We start from the raw sequence: 17,964 nt of genomic DNA, 5'->3' as shown, positions 1-17,964 counted from the left end.
CTGTCTATAGTAGTAGGAAAAATCCATACATGCAAAGTTTAGGAAAGGAATTTAGTTTAACATCTGCAATATGTGAAACCTTATTCAAACTACCTTCCAATAATCAATGGTTCAAAGTACCTTTGGTTCCTCAACTAATTTATCTGGAATATTAAATACATATTTGTTTGAGGGGGATTTCTTTATAAACTAGCTGTTACTCAGAATGGATGGAGTGCATCTTTAAACATTAGTTATCAGGTTCTAACTTGAAAATGCTTTGATCTAATATGCTCTGGATGCATATTTTGCGTCATGATCCTGCTGGTTTCATACTCTCCCTTATTGAGCTGCATCACACTTACTGTCAGCTCTGATCACTATCCTCAGCAGTCCTGAAGAAAAGTAACCCCACAGCACAATGCTGCAATCACTGTGTTTTAATGGTGTTTTTGTGACACACACGTTTTGGTGTCATCTGATCAGAGCGTCTTCCATATGGTTACCCTATAATGGCTACACAGCATAGTGCTATTGGGGTTTTTTAAAGGTACAATTAACAGTATAATTAAAAAAAAATGTCAAACACACACCTCTGAGGCCTTCTAACTTTATTGTGCTTGCCTGTCAGAGAGGCCTACTATTACAGAACTAGTTAAGTGACTTTCAAAGGTAGTTTATCTTTGGATTATTAGAGCAAATGCAGCTGAACAGAAGGTTCTCCATAGATTTTAGTTTTGGGGGTTTTTTTTGTAGAACATTCAGAAAATTTGAAAACCATATATATATTTAGCATCTACTATCTTTCATATTAAATACCAAAAGTAAAATAGATTTTTGGGGTTATAATGTGTCATAGTGTGAAAAAAAGACCACAGGCTGTAATAGATTTCACAGAGGGCACCTTCTCTGGTACAATTTTTAATTACTTGAACCCTCAGGTCCACGTAAACCCAAGTCAGTCTGTCCTGGTGCTGGAGGGAGATGACATCGAGAGCTTCAACCGGGCTGTTCAGCAGGTCACTTACAGGAATTCGCTGCGCTTCGCCACCCCTGGAGTCCGTCCCCTCAAGCTCACCACTTCCCTCAGGTAAACATACGCATTAATGAATAAAAACTTTATCTGAAACTTAAACAAACTGCAGAGAATTTTTAGAGGGACATATTTCCCCTTTAAGAAAAAGGGAGAGTAGAGGGCAAATTGGTCCACAAACTAAGCATGTCTCTTGATTTTTGAAAAGAAAACATTTGTTTCTGGGAAGCTCTTAAAACTGGATTATTTTTTTTTTACATATAAAGCTGTAAGGATTTACTTGCAGTAAGAAAGCAAAGCATCAAATATAGTTTACTACTATTAAAAGCACATGAGGCAGACAGACTCTAAACAAGCAGGTCCATGGTGTTTAGAAACAGTATGTAGACACAAATTAAAAGGGCAAGACACCAACATGATTATAAGACTCATTTAATGAAGAGGTTATAAAGCTGAAATTTAGACTTTTCAATGTTTTAGGTCAGTTCGGATAACTCAAATTATTTCTACCCTCTAAATGTCAAAATAATGATAAAGCAGCGCCTCAAACACCACATTCCTTTGTGGCGTGAAAAAGACAGTCAAGTCGAGAGTGCTGGAGATAAAAGTGTCTCAAATCCTGAACAAAAGAAAAAGATCCAACTGAAGCTGGTGAGAGGGTGTCCTTTAAAAAAAAAAATAATAATCCTATGTCAATATGAACCAAAAAAACGACTAAGGAAGAGAGAAGCCACTTTTCCAAAACTACCGTTTCATACTCTGGTTATGTTTTGCCATTGCAGTCTTAGTAAAATACTTTACTGAAAGACATATCCTGTGGTCCTTTAAACCTAAGAATAAATATTTACCAGAAAAGTTACAGAACATACTTGAATTAAAAGAGGAGGACTGCAGACGCAGGTTGGATTTTGAACCCAGGTCTGGTCGGTTAAAATAATTGTGTTTTTCTGTTGCTGGTGTTAAACCATGGAATAATCAAAGGGTTACCCTGAAAAGATGCCAAATTTGTTTCTATGAACTGGAAGATGAAGGGAATTGATGATTTATACTTGTATTTAATTATTATTCCCTTCCTTCTATGTTAGTGATCTGGTGTACTTTTATTTGTACCTTGTTGGTAACTATTAGAAATATTTTTACAGACCTTTTCATTTGTAATGTATAATAGTGATATCATACTGATAAAATTATATTGTAATAATTGTAGTTATGTAGACAAGGAAAGAAATAAAGAAAAATCAGGGCTAAGTCTAAGTGTTTGGTCTTAAAAACCATCATAAATATGAAAAAAGTGAAAGCTTTATAAAGTTAAGATGATTATAACGTCAAGCTTCAAGCTTATGGTGTTTTTTTCCATCTAATGATTTAAAGATCCCAGGGATTCAAGGGCATCAAGAGATCCCCCCCCTGCTTTCTGCTCCAGAGGAGTACTTTTTTTCTTCAATTTGCCACATTTTATTACGTGTGCGAAGATTAGACTGATTTGAGCCCAGGAGTCACCCAGATGGCTGAACAGCAGGCCCTTCTGGAGAGGCCTATAGAAGCAGCTGCTAACTCTGATAGTGGATATAAGGCACACAGACTCACACCACTTAATCAGCTTAATACCCTTTCACATATGATGGGGAATTTTAGGGAAAATGGGTAAATAAACTGTAGAAATAGGCCATTGATTTTAACATTTATTTTGTATTTTTGCAGGAAATTTCCATTTATAACGTTGTGGTTGCATTTGTTAGTTTTATTCTCACGGTGGAAAACATACCAGGCATATAGTTTTTTTTTTTTTTTTCATATCTGATTTCAGTTTTGCTTGTTTGTTTGCTTTCTGCAGTGGTGCTGCTTTGAGTTTAAATCCCAACCTCAACTTGACAGTGTTGAGCCAGTATAATATATATTTATACTGTTAAACTGTTTTTATTTAGCATGTCACAGGCTGTTTAAAGATGTTGGCGCATGTGGGAAGAGGAGGAGTGAGCTGTCGGGAAAGCTTGCCTGAAGTCATGTTCAACATTGGTTTGATCTCCTCCTCATAAGCCTTTGGGCTTTAAAAAAAAAAAAAAATTGACATTGTGGTTTAATTTTGAGGGGAAACAAATTGTTTTTCCCTTATTGACAGATCTTTAGAAGCTTTTGATAAAAAAGGAAAAAATAAATAAATGGTTTGTTTTTTTGCTTCTTTTACAAATAAATTCTTAATTAAAGGATAAATACACTATCACACTGTGGGGTTATCTGTCCTGGGTTTCTGTTTTGTACGACAGTTTAACTCAGTCGCACTGGCTAATAAAAATCTAATCAGTCTCCATAGCATACATTTAAAAACAAATGATGGAGTTAACTACTCAGTTTGATTTTTGAGTTGCATTTAGTTGCATTTACAAAAAAAAAAAAAAAAAAAGGAGATATCTTACATTCTGTTAAAGGTATTGTTGGTACATTTTTTTAAAAGACCCGCCCTCTCCACTTTTTAAAAAAAATGCACATGCACAACCCTGTAGATTTACAGTTTTTCGACTATGTCATACTCACGACCGGTAAGTGAAAATGGGGACGAGCACGTAGGACAGCCTTATGTAAATATATCACCAGAATGACTGACAATTAGGAGGACCACTTATTTTGATGATCAACTCGGTAAAAGAACATCCTCCCCTATACCTGTGAGGGTAACAATAATTTACATAACTGGATCAATTGTCTTCTAAAGCACATTGACATAATGTTTATAAATATCTCAAATTAAATGAAATCTACTCTTCATTATATTAAAAAAAAACTTAAAAAACATGTAGTAGGGATGTCCTGATACAACGTTTTAATTTCCTATATAATTCTGATGTTGGATCTTTGAGCATTGACTGATACTGACATTGACCCAATACAACATCAGCATGACTTATACATACTTTTATTACCTATTTTGTAGTGTGTAATGATAGAAAAGTCTTGATCAAATGACATTTAATAAGTAGAGAACAATTCTCAACAACATCAGGTATGAAAACAACTGACCCATTCCTTACACAAAGTATATAGAAGTACTTTCTAATATTAGAGATTTTTTAAGGCAGATCAGTATATTCCGATATTTATTTTTTTGGCTGACCGATTCCCAGTATCAATATGAGATCAGGATTCCCCTACATGCAGCATTAATTAAGTGTTTACTTGCTATAGATGAGCACTACAGAAAAAAGATACCTACTATTTGTTAAAAAACATTTAATAACGTATTAATGTTCTATTTTTTATATTAGATTTAAAGAAAATTAAGAATTGTTTCATGGTTTGATTGTTAGAAGGGTCTGTTTCAGATTGACTTCACTTATTTCAATCTAAGAGGAGAAAAAAAAAAAAAGAGGAAGCGAAACATTTCAGAGTCACCCAGTCAATCCACCAAAGTAAAATATGAGTTTGAGAGTTTTTTTCTTTCTGTAATTCTCTTTCAGGTGCTTCAATGAGGAAAGCTGCCTTTCCCTGAAACAGCTGGAGGGTTACCTGGTTGTTCTTCAACCTGATGCCCCCCAGATCTCTCTTTCTGGGGTTGGTCCACATCTGGCCCGTCCGGCCCCTGAGTTTGAAGGACCCCGCGGCGTTCCCCTTTTCCCTGAGCTCCGGATCGTTTGTTCACTGTCACACGCTGTCAACACGGCTGCACAGGGGATGGAAGGCGGGGGTGAGTTAACCCTTTCTAGAGATAAAACAGGAAGATTTTTGTTCAATTTTCTTGCAACCTCTTTCAACTTTGGTAAAAGCAGGAATTTTTATGTTTGTCTTTTACTATTCTGCATTGCCTTTCAGCTCTGATGTCTGATGCTGTGGCTCACACTTTGGATGGATGTGAGGTGCAACCCCTGGGAGAGGAACTGAATCCAGAGAGGGAGGAGCTTCTGGTAGACATGGATGTTGTGCGAGAACGAGGACTGGAAATCATCAATACTACTGCTTACATCGCAATTACAGGTACTGCTGCCCTCTAATGCCTTTTATAGGAGATATAAAGAGAAATCTAGTGCATCTTTAAACATTCTGGACTTTCTTTAGGGCTTTAAAGTGTATTTTTGTTATGCTTCCTCTACCTCACCTAAAGAGAAGAAAAAGAATAACTAAGGCTGGCCCTATTAAACATTATTTGGAAATCTTCAAGAAACAATTAAATCAAGTGTAGGAGGGAAAAAGCAGCCAAAGTCACTGAAAACAGACCTTCAGAATGCCTGCAAACATATTGTCTTGTTTAAGATATACATTATATATAATATTTATAATATAATATATATATATATATATATATATATATATATATATATATATATATATATATATATATATATATATATATATATATATATATATATATATATATATATATATAAAAAGAAGCAAATTTAATTTTTTTATTAAATTTATTTTATCAGTATTATAGATGGGCAGTGATAACAATTTAACAGCAATTTAAAAATAACTGAAGTAAGCATGTTATTATGTAAAGGTAATTCTATTTATCACTAAATAGAAAGAAATATATTTATATTGCTGCCCAACAGGGCTAAGAATTTCTAGCCTGACGTAGTCCGACTCAATTCTAGTCAGAATATGAGTCTGATACTGCTCCATAGAGCTGTGATTATGGGGCGTGTTTCGAACGAACCAGGAAAAAAATGCCTCTGCACTCAATTGGATGGACCTACAACCAATAAGAGCAACGGAGTGCGTGACTTATGTTAAGCGACGCATAGTTGTTGTCAACAAAAATCAAAGCGTGCAGTTGCACGCCTATAATAAGAAGATGAGACTTGATCACGTTTCTCTGTTCCTCTTTTAAAATTAATTTGCTGTCGATATCTTCTAGAACAGACCTAATAGCAGAATCTACTCACCTCAACTCTCCGGCGGCAGCCATTATTGTTGTCACCCAAGCGCGCTTTGGTCACGTGGTTGATTACGTTACTGTTGGTCATCTGTCCATCCTCGTATAAAGCCCGCCCTGACAATTTGATTGGATCGCCTGACAGTGGGCGATAATACTCGCGCTACTATGGAGCAGAGCCAGAGCGAACTTCCCGACCTCAAACTTTGTGTGCGGGACTAAGTTCGGAATGGCACCCAGGCTAAAGAATGTCACCAAATACCAACTGCAATAACAGCGAAGGTCAGATTTAGCTACAATGCCCTGCTTATCCCTTGATTATTACCTATTTCTAGGTTACAACAAAGACATCATTTGGATTTTATGTCATGCAGTGGAAACAGATATATCTGCATAATTATGAAGTATAAAAAAATGTGGGTTTTTTTTGTGTTAAATGTATTGACAAGTCTGAAAATCATGGTGTGCATTTGAATTCAAGCACCTGTAGAAGGCCCATTTTGTGCGCCCTTTTTTCCTATTCACCATGTCTAGCTTTTGGATATTTTCTTTTTTTTCCCCCATGATTTTGTGCAAAATTGTTCAAGCTCAGTCTGCCTGGGTGGAGAGCATCTGGAAGCATAATTTCTTTAAACACATCCGTTCATTAGTAGCATTCTTGAGAACGTAGCTGATTCAGCTTGTTTCTCCTTCTTATATGGGGACATTTAGAGTTGTATTATGGGAACTGTTGTGCTGAATCTGACAGATTCATGATGCTTGTCAAAACTGTAATTACAGCCTTCTGAAACAGAACTCAGCTCTCCATTATAAAACCCAAACTATATGTAGGTGTTAAGATTAGCATGCGCCACACAGAGTTCACATTAAAAAATAGCATATGTTTGTTAAACTCCATGTCTGTGTCCGAACGTCCCTCAAAAACTAAATAGAGGGGGGACTATTTAGTGGACTTTATAGTGAACACAGTTAACTGATCATTTGGACAGATGAACACTACTTTTCTTTCCCCATTGGTCACATAACTCCGCCTCTCTGCACGGTGCCTCTACCATCTTTGTTATTTGTTGCCTCCACAACAAATCCCATAATGCTTCTGGAGGAGAGCTCTTGCAAAGCAATCTGGGATATATCTGCTTGTCCAGTGACCATGGATGATCACTGCTTTTCAAGGTGCATTGTGGGAAATTTTGAGTACACTTCTTTTTCCTCCAGACATTCCTAGACATTTGGATAAACATCTAAACTGGGGTAATCACTATATAGTAACCTATATAGTGATTAGGGTGGACATTCGGACACAGCCTATGAGGTGGGCTGTGCCTGTGCAGTTTGTCACCCAAAGGACTGTGGGCAACCGTATAGCTCCTTTGCAGCAGATGAGAACATCGGGAGGTCCCCATGGAAATTAAACTATCAATAGGAACATCTTGCTTCCTCCTCCTACCTCCTTCCTTATTGCCAGACCTATTCAGATAGCATTTATCATGACGCACATCTGCTTTGGCTTAATGATTCTTACAAATATACTTGATTTGGAGGGAGCCCTTGACATTCTGAGTAGGTAATTCGGCCACTGGGTTCAGGTGGTTTAGGCCAGGGACATATCTAAGAGTTTCAAGACACTGGACCTTCAGACCCCAGATTTATTCATTGAAACTTTTTTTTGTTTTTTTTTTGTCTCGGTCAAATGTGAACCTCCACACGTTGTCTCAAGACTTTCACAGGCTCTAGCAAGTTTTCATGTATTTAGCTCCCTTCCACTCCTGGCTCTACAGACAAAAAAGCATTCCCACAGCATGATTAGCCCCCCACCTTGTTTCACCTCGTTTGCAGGTGATGCAATGAGACCAAAGGTTGCTAAATACCACACCACACAAAATACATGTACATTATAGTATTTTGATGCAACGTCACAATTGGCAAAACAGCTCAGGTTGCATGAATACTTTCCCCAGGCTGTGATGTGACTGCCTCTATCTATATTTTCTTAGCGTTGCCCTCTTCTTTTCTCCTCCAGGTGCTGAATCCATCTCTGTTTACGAGGACGTCCTCCGCTCCGTCCGATACCGCCTGGCCAAAGGCTCTGCTCGCTTCGAGAGGCGGTTCCGCCTGTCATGCTCTGAGATGAATGGCAGATACACAAGCAATGAGTTGACTCTGGAGGTAACGAGAAACTTGGCTCAAACAACATTCATTAAAGCCTTCAGACCTTAGCCCTGACCTTTAGAAACACTGTTTGCAACAAAAGCTGGAAATCTGAGTCTAGATGAGAAGAGTTATAATGAATCTACTTTATTACCGTAGCTGTGTAGCTTTTTTAATTATAAAGTTTCTAATGTGTTTTTTAAATTTTTTTATTTATATTACTTTTCCTGCAGGTGAACTTCCTCCATTCTTTGGACAGTCTATACCAACCTTCCCACCTGCTGGCCTCACAGCAGCAGTTTCTCCATCCATCTCATCATTCTGGAGAGCTGAGTGGGCACACCTTGCCAAACCCACATCGCAACTCAGGTAGTCACCTTAAAAAACTATTCTCTAGCTAATTTCTTACCTGAAAACACCCCTTAAAGCTTTCATTAACATACCAAAGATTTTTTTTTTACAGTGAAAGCATGATTAAACTGGAATTGCGTACGGTATTTACTTTTAAAACTAAATACAAATTGCTTAAAAGTGTTTCTTTAGTTACAATTGTGATTGATCTTGTTTTACATGACTAATGCCAAAAAACTGCATCTCCTGAAAGATTCGAGAATAGACTGGGCCTCCATGTAGGCCAGTGTGACTTTGAGTGCATCACAGAGGCTTGTAGTAAGCAGCCATGGTCTCTGAGCTGAATACCAAACAGTGAAACCCAAACTGATGTTCAACTCGGTCCTGAAGGTAGATTTTGTCAGAGGGTGAACAGGTGAGCAGGCAGGTTGGCAGGAAGGCTTACTGATGATGGACCGATCACAGCTCGCTCCACTAGTTCAGCACTTAAACAGTTACAGCTGCCACAAAAAAACGTAAGATTTGCTGGAATTTATAGAAACATGCAGTGAAATACTGAGCAGGTTTTAACTGCTGTGAAGCATACAGTATACTAGCTGAACCGAAGGGTAGAGGAGCGTCAAATGAGGAATGCTACAGTGGTTTGCTTTCCTTGGATTTTTTTATGTGGAAACAGAGGAAAAAGACACAGGCACACCCACACAAGCATATTGCGGGTGTGCATGATAGTGTGTTTCTCTATCCTCGTGGGGACATTCAATTGACTTCCATTGATTTATAACACATTCTTACAGCCTAACAGTGATTCTTAAACTAACCATTATGAGTTCATACTTAACCATAATCCTAACCTAAACTCAATTCACACCTTAGTCCTAAATCTAACACCTAAGCCTAAAAAAAGCATATGTAACCACGGGGACCACACATTGATCCCCGCTAGAGCACACAGTCCCCAAAATGTGCTAAGATTTATGGAAAATGGTCCCCACCATGTAATAAACACACACACACACCGGCCCACACATATGTTTTTAAATGGTGTAACAAAACTTTTAAATATCAACCCTGCATTATTAAATACAGTAGGATTATGATGCTGATTAACATTCATCGTCTCCCTTATATTATATATTATATTAACACTAAGCCAAGCTGCTACAGTCTTTGGGGTGGGGTATATATAGTGACATATACACCCCACGCCTGAATCGCAGCTACTCAGATTTTGCTGCAATGACCCACAAATATTACCTAATCTTATGCTACATGACACGTATGCACTGTCTGCACTAATGATTCACTCACCCGAGTGGCTCCAAGGTTTAATAGATATCTTTTATTTAAAGGCTGTTTTCAGCCTTCTTTTTTCAGGCACATTTTCATGTTTTATAAATGGAAGGCAGTATCAATTTTGCCTGAGAGTAGTAACATATTAATTATGCTCATTTCATTTAATTCAGAAGAACTAATCAGCTGATCTGAAGCGAGATACAAGAAAATGTGCCCTAATTTTAATGATATTTCAGGTAGTTTTTGAACATCCGATGACCAAGTCTATAAATAACACTTAAAGCAAAACCAAATTGGCTCCTTCAATCAGTAGTTTTTTTCTATTTTAATGTCTGATTCATATAAAGCACTTTGAATTGTCCATGTACTGAATTGTGCTTTACACATAAACTTGCCTTGCCTTGAGTCACCAGGATATTAATGCATCTGAATTAGAGTAGCACAGAAATAGAAACCTTTATCCTGTGAGTTCGCTGGCAGGACCTGCATTTGTTTGTGCTAAAATGTTGATAACAGCTCAAGGATTTAGAAGGTGCCATTGAAAAAAACATTGGATTTGTATAGAGCAAAATTCATTCAGGTAATGGGAACCTTTAAAGCAGCAGGAAACGTTTTCTGCAATTCTTTTGCTCACTGTAGTGATAATTCATTTTTTTCTGTTTGTTTTAAATGTTTTGTACTGCTGCCAATGTTATCGTAACACCTTGAAGGTTTTTTTCACATTTTATCACATTATAAAAACATACAATTTGATTTTTTCATGCAATATACCATCAAAAATTTTTATAATTTTGAAGGAAAAGAAAAAACATTGAAACTGTGGTATGAGGTTGCTTTTGTCACCCTTGTTTTTGGTGGTTTTTATCTTTTGCTCTAAGTACAGCCACAAGAGGTTAGGGGGTATGTCTCTAAACTTTGTATATGTAGCTTGTTTTGTTGTTGTTGTTGTTTTCCTTAGAAGGAATCCTTAGGATTGGATGGAGAGTTGTTAATGATGTCAGTTTTTGAAGCTACATTTGTCATTTGATTGAGGCCCAGAACATTTTAAACAAGTGGATATAGTTGTCATGCTGGGAGCTGAATCTGAGCAGAGGATCTCTGAAGCTTCCTTTTAAATGTTCTTTTTTTTATATGATCTGCAACACAAGCCCTAACAAATAGATGCATTTATTTATTATCCTCTGTTATTATTATTATCCTGTGCTGATTTGTCTAGTGCATTAATTATATTCTTCCATGCAACTCCCCACGTTAGGTTGAAAGGAAATATATGCCATATTGTTTCATTGCGGAAATCAATAAAAATATCAAAGTTATTAGTAAGGTAATGTAAGTGGGGCACTAAGCCTGTACCCCATTCTTTCCAATTGAATCAAATGATGAATTAATTGGTTACTTATTGATGTTTAAATCTTGGGAAATCATTTTATTACCAAATCCTACTTTCAACATTTCACATCTCTGACTCCTCTGCTTTACTCTTCAAGATGCTGGTTGTTTATCAGTTTTCCCAAACAAATCTCTACTCAAATGCTAATTAGGGGACTAAAGGCTGCATTGTTTTTTTGTTTGTTTGTTTTCTTTATGGCATCTGAGCAAATGGGCTGAGTGAAATTTCACACCACACTTTTCAGATATTTGTGAAGAATTTTACTAAAAGCCTGTGTGGTTTTCCTATGACTCTCTTAGCAAGGCATTTTTAACTGTTGCTCTGCTCCATTGCAGTTGTTCCAGGAGCAGCCACTGTCATTATTATGGTCTGCGTGGGTTTCCTGGTTGTCATGGTGATCCTTGGCGTCTTCCGAATTCGCTCCATCCATCGCCGAGGTGAAGGCGCCAGGGGCGGGGCTAAGGAGGGCAGCAGCCAATGGGACGACTCAGCACTCACCATTATTGTCAACCCAATGGAGGTAGAGACGGGTTCCTTCGATGTTTAGAAATTTATTTTGGTTTTAATCCTCACTGTCTTTGTATTTTTTTTTTAACAGTCCTATGAGTCTCGTATGGGTGTTTCTGCCGACACGGAGGGAGAGGGAGAGGAGGAGGAGGAAGAAGAGGTAGCGGAATCCCCTGATGAGGCGAGCGACGACCAGCGGATCATCATCAAGAAAGAGGGCAGAGACGGAAACGCCCGTCGCTACTGAGCCGCACTGTATCTCTCCATAAATCAGCTCCCCAGTCATACACTCCGACACTTTTAATATCAAACTGACGGCACTAGTATAAGGAATGTATGCTTACAAACACTTCGCACAACACAATCACCGTAATACTCTTGACGCTCAAATGCCATATGTGACCTATAGCCGACAACAGGCTGTTGTTCTCCACCTAAATGTTCAATGGCACAATGTATACAGTTAATGTAATTTACCCGCCTAAATAAACCCCACCAGAATCGTATGTGGTGCACTAGTTCTAAATCCCAAAATGGTGTCTGTATAGTGTAATGCTGGTTGAAAGGGACTGTTTTATTATAAAGAAAAATATTGATTGTATTCTATCCTTCACTGAATGAAAAGAATGAAGCAAAATGTCAGCGGGAACAAGGCTCTGAGTCGATTCCTAAGCAAAGACACAATCCTTGATCCTGACACATCTTTTAACCTCTTTATTAGACTCAAAAAGTCTGTGCACAAGCTCTCTTCTCCCTTTTTGTGTCATCTATTCTATACACCGAGTGAAGGTTAGACATTATGCTTGGTAACATAAATATCCAAAAAAAAAAAAAAAACCACCTCTATCTCCTTGCAGTTTTATTTCCATTCATGTTATAAAGTGGATCTGAAAGTTGCAAACATCCCCTTTTAAAAAAGTGTATTCAAACCCTTTTCTACCATTGTCCTAAAATAAAACTAAAATAACAAACAAGGTAATTAAAAGTACAACAAAGTGAGAGATGTGTAATAACCTGGTTGGATAAGGGGTTCACTCCCTTATCTAATAAATTTTCGAATTTATTTATTTTATTTTATTTTTCTAATTTGATGTCAAAATTAAGTCAGTCGTATCTTGAGGCACCTAAAGATTTTGCTGACAAACATCTAAAACTGGTTGGAAAACAATTCCATCTGGAAAAAGCTCTGCTTGATTATAAATAGCCCCTCCACCATGCTGCCACCACCATGTCTCACTGTGGTTTTGGTGTTTCTTTGCCGTTGCACAGTACCAAAAAAATAAAATAAAAGTTTTAACCCCATATATTAAACAATACATTTATACAATTAGATGCTTTTAAAACTTTTTACAAACTAACGTTTCATTTGTATCCAAGGGAAGCACATAAAATCTCTCTATGACAGCTGAGCTTTATTTCTTATTTACCATCAATAACAGGTAGAGAAGAAATGTTGAAATTGAAGTGAAATGTTGCTCAACAAAGTGTTTTTTTCAGGGTTCATGAAAGTAACCAGGTTGTCGCAGCTTCTTAGTTTTCCTTGATTTTAGTCATTTACAAAATAAACAACACAGTAAAAATGTAGATAAAGAATGGGAATAATCAGGGTCCTAAAAACTTGGCTATTTTCAAGGGGATGAACACCTTTGAGATCCAATTTAAGACTGATTTACTTTGCAGTATTCTGTCTGGAGCTCCAGATAACCAACCACAGACCTCAGCCTTTCACACAAGCGCTACTTCTGCAATACTCCAAAATAAAAGCCTTGAAGTGTCGTGTGGACACTTACAAATCAGAGTCATCAAGGATTCACCCTTGAACGGGAGTCCTCACACCATTGCAATTTGTACTAGAGAATAAGAAATCAGCACCTTGACCTCTCTGACCTCCCTATAAATGACTCGTCATCGTTTTGCTCGCTAGACACGACGACACTCTAGTGCAAACACACACAAACACATGCAAACACCATCTATAACCCCACACCTCCCATGCTGTTTCCAGAATGTCCGCTCAGCTAGGGCAGTTTTGATTGTATTGATTGTAATGAATTTTTCTGTACATACAACAATGACTATTGCGATATTATTGTTATTGCTATTGTTCTTATTATCGCATTCACTCTTTCTCTTTTTCTGCACATTTCTGAGAGGGAGCAGATTATGATTTATTTTTCCATACAAGGAATCACCTTTCCAGAATCAGAAAATAGTATAATGTTGATACCTATAATAAAGAGTAGTATTAGTGATAAGGATGATCATCTCTGGCTTGATGAGTGTATCCTAATTTGTGTGTAATATTGTTGTAACTTAAGAATTTGCCATTATACGTCACCAAAATAAGGAGGGCACATTGTTGTGGAGCTTCAACCTGTCGAGCTCGTTTACTTCCATCTTGGGGGGGTGGGTTGTTTTCTTCAACATTTCAAAATAAAATGCTTTTTTTTTTTTTTTATGTTTCTGTTTCCTTCCTTCTCCATCTGTCATCTTTGGTTCAGTGAACGTACAACTGTGTGCTTCTCCTCACCTTTCCCTTCCTCCAACCTCCCAGCTTTTCTCCCCCAATCTCTCCCTCTGTGTCTCTTGCTGTCTGTCTGTGAAGCCTATTAATGTGCAGTGCTATAAGGCTCTCAGTGAAAAAATAAAGCCTGTTGTTTTGAGTGTCACCTCAAGAAGGAATAAAAATTGCATTGGTTAAAAACTTATATTATTACTACATTACTATTTGAACATTACCTGTAATTAATGATACCATGCTGACATGGATTATGCTGAGTAATTGTTATTGAGAAGTGTCAGAAAACATTGCAAAATTCATAATAAAAACACTATATGACGTCTCCATGAGAAAGTGTTACTTTTTAATCTAAGGGTCTCTTTAAAAAAAACTTATTGTCATGTCCTCCACTTTTCTCAAAAAATGAAGCTTTCCAATATTAGCAATAGATAAAGAATTAAGACCACCCATGGCTTAGTTTTTGCTTTAGCGACAACAACATTTTCTTTATGATTTTAACCATCTGTCACATGATATTTAGGAGCTGAGTTGCACTATTCTTACCAACATTGCTTTAGTTCACTAAGGTCTCCAGGCCTTCATTTATCTAACGCTCTCCTAAATTCCCACAGCAGTGTCTTGGTCAGGTTGAAACCTGGAATTTCATTAATGGCTTTTCTCTTAATTTTGTTTTGTTGCTGCATCTTTTAACTATTGTGTTTTAGAAATTCAAACATTATTAAAAAAAATATTTTGTTCCATTCCTTTATATATATTTTGTGTTTTGTTTAACCACTTTTAACAGCAAATGCAGCTGAAAAGTGGTGCTTCTCTACCAGCTATAAACATCTACATAATTAAGTTTATGTCCAATTTTTTGTTGCAACATAACTTAACATTAATATATTAGGTGAGGCTTCTATGAAAAACGGTTTAGAATTTTAGCCAAAGGTTCTCAAATGGTCTTCACTTGTACTAGACCATTCTAATACATGAATGTGCTTTCATCTAAACCAGAGGTCAAGGATTAGTGGACCACGGTCCGAATCCAGACCCACCTTCTTGCTAATCTGGACCCAACCTGATTTAAAACATTTATAAATTACTGCATGTTGTCCAATGACAGTGTCTAAACGTCACTTGCGCTGGTTCTCCTGTTAATATGGTAAAGCCCTCCAGAGCGTCCGGCACCAGGCTGCACCTGATACAAATTAGACAATGAGCTGTGTCAGTCAGAGTCTCTGCTGCAAGCTACACAACAGGCAAACCTATGGCAAGCTAGACAATGGGAAAGAAGGGGAAGATGATTAGAAAAAGAGAGCAGAGAAAGTGCAGACCGCTGGAAGATGCGCAGTGAACTGGTGAAAGAAAAGGGAAATGGCGTGCTCAAAGATGACCCTGCACATTTTGAGTATGTTTGGTTCAACCTACTGCTGTGAAGCAGGATTTTCCACCATGAACATAATCAAAAATAAATATGGATCCAGGCTCAAAATTGATATGTGCTTGAGAATGGCTTTGTTGCCATTCAAACCCAGGTTTAAAGCCTTGCAGAGCAGAATAAAGCCCACTGCTCTCATTAAGCTATAAATAAGAAAGAAAGAAAGAAAAAACAGTCAATTCAGGTGTTTTATAAAAAAAAAGGGAGTCAGGAAATTATCTAAAATGGTAAAACATTCTTTTTTTATATTTTATTTATAAATTCAATGTATAACTTGAATGCATAAACACCTGCATTTTATTTCAGTGTTAAATGCTGTTTAAAGTAGCGGATTATAATTAAACCTTTCTCCAGACCTTTACTGGTTGTTGATTTCTTTAATCGAACCCCAGTGAGATTTAATTGGTTACCCTTGATCCAAAGCATTCCATGTAGCTCTGGCTGCATGTTCGAGGGCATTATCTCCTAGAGAATTAAGTTCCACCACAGTGTAAAGCAATGGTAGAATTTGTGTATTTCCCTCCATCAATCTTTCCGTTACTTAACTCTAACCAGCTGCTATGTGTCTACTGAAGAAAGCCATCTCCACAGCATTATCTGGCCTCCATATGTATAACTTCTCATGGCATTTTTCAACAGCAGCTTTCTTTTTGCCACTTCCTCATGCAGGACATTTTTCTGTTTGTTTTAGAAAGCATAGCTAACAAGCATCCTGTCAAAGGATTTTGCAACCTGAGATGTGAGTGTCTGCTGTTTCTTATAAAGCAGTGATTCCCAACCAGGGGTACTCATACTGAGCTGCTTAGTGGAGTAGTGGGTAGCACAGCCTTGTAGCAAGAAGGTTCCAGGTTCGATTCTTTCTGCAAGGAGTTTGCATGCGCTCTCTGAGCATGTGTGGGTTCTCTCCGGGTACTCTGGCTTCCTCTCACAGGAACTCCAACTGGCTAATTTCTCCTTATGTGTGAGTTTTGGCGTGAATGGTTGTTTGTCCTGTTTCTCTCTGTGTTGCCCTATAATGGACTGGTGACCTGTCCAGAGTGTACCCCACCTCTCTCCTGCAGACAGCAGACACCCCTCACGACCCCACTTGGTAGAAGCGGGACAGAAAAAATTGGTACTCATACCCCTACTGGTCTGTGAGTGCATTTCAATATTTTATTTCTAACGTAGTAATATAAAAATAGGGATGGGATCTGTTTTGCTTTGTGAGGATGTAATTTCAAAACAAAACAAGCTTTTATCAACCAAAAAGAAGGTTTTTCTTATATGATTGAGTTCCCCTTCAGCTTTGACACACATCCGAACCAAGCAGAGGAACAGACTGGATGTAGAGAACAGCCTGGAATTGGCTGTTTTTCACACTAAGCTTTCGTGGGTTCAGGTGTTGATGAAGCAAAACTAATAAAGTCCGTCTGACTATAATTTTGGTTCCCAATTCATCAAGTTTAAATGTGATTATAAGGGAGTTACTCAGAGGAGCTCCAGTTTTATAAATACAGGTGTATAATATGATTTTATCTTGTATTTCTTTTAATTCCTTACTAACTTCCAGGCAACATATTCATATTTATGTTTTTTTTTTTTTTTTTTGCGATGGAATTATGCAATGCTTTAGAATAAAATGCCCAAATTAAAAAAATAAGTGAAATAATTTTAATTTTATAAACAATTACTGAATGTCCCATTTTTTGACAATCAGCAAACTTTTGACTGAGAGGGGTACTCATGGTAAGAAAAAATACCCAAAGAGGTACACAAGTCAAAAAATGTAGGGAAACACTGCTATAGAGAACTGGTAACGGTGCCCTTGGTCATATTCTGTAAATTTTCAGTTGTGCAATGCTCTTCATTTTTAAATCATGTATTTACCAGCTCTCTGTGTGAATCTAAAAGCTTGGAATAATTCTTATAACCATATCCTACTTTTGTTTTCTTGTACTTCTATTTGGTTAATTGTGAAACAATTCAAATAGAATACATCAAGGGTTTTTGCTTTAATGTAAAAAGTCAAACAATGATAAAAGCTTTAATAAGGCAAATTAAAATGAATACTTACTTAACTGAGAATATTTCAGTAAAAAAAAAAAAACATCACATATAGACTGTTTCAACATGAAAAAAAATCAGATTCAACGTTTATCCCCTCACTACCTGTTTTATTACATAGCATCTGGTTTCACTAAAATGCTGATTTTTATGGGGAATGCATGTCTTCCTATCCATCTGGGATAAGTAAACACCCATACAGACAACATGTTGATATTTCAACACTAAGTTTATATACATTTAATTTATTTTATGCCATAATTTGTGTTGGGGCATTATGATCTTGTTGTATTGTCCCAAGCCAATGTGTTCTAATACTTTAAACATTTAACAGAGGTTTGATTTTTTTTTGACAATCAAGTTCTGAATCTATATAAAACTAACTAAATATTTTCCAACATCAAAA

The 17,964-nt window shown here is 37.1% G+C and overlaps 1 protein-coding gene across 6 annotated transcripts in view; it reads left to right on the top strand.

The window, feature by feature from the left end:
- Positions 1 to 14,414, top strand: part of clstn3 (calsyntenin 3) — a 44,333-nt gene extending 29,919 nt beyond the window's left edge. For all 6 annotated transcript variants that reach the window (XM_038284252.1, XM_038284250.1, XM_038284251.1 and 3 more), the window contains 7 exons: positions 921 to 1,069; positions 4,465 to 4,691; positions 4,817 to 4,978; positions 7,903 to 8,048; positions 8,264 to 8,399; positions 11,400 to 11,584; positions 11,663 to 14,414. In XM_038284252.1, coding sequence (XP_038140180.1) covers positions 921 to 1,069; positions 4,465 to 4,691; positions 4,817 to 4,978; positions 7,903 to 8,048; positions 8,264 to 8,399; positions 11,400 to 11,584; positions 11,663 to 11,818 — 1,161 coding nt within the window. In that variant the 3' untranslated portion in view covers positions 11,819 to 14,414. The remainder of the gene's footprint in view (positions 1 to 920; positions 1,070 to 4,464; positions 4,692 to 4,816; positions 4,979 to 7,902; positions 8,049 to 8,263; positions 8,400 to 11,399; positions 11,585 to 11,662) is intronic.
- Positions 14,415 to 17,964: the final 3,550 nt, after the last annotated feature.

This window comes from Cyprinodon tularosa, unplaced genomic scaffold, assembly GCF_016077235.1.
Source record: "Cyprinodon tularosa strain WSP-4 unplaced genomic scaffold, ASM1607723v1 ctg2, whole genome shotgun sequence".
NCBI lineage: Eukaryota > Metazoa > Chordata > Actinopteri > Cyprinodontiformes > Cyprinodontidae > Cyprinodon > Cyprinodon tularosa.
This window is presented reverse-complemented; position numbering and strand designations above follow the sequence as displayed.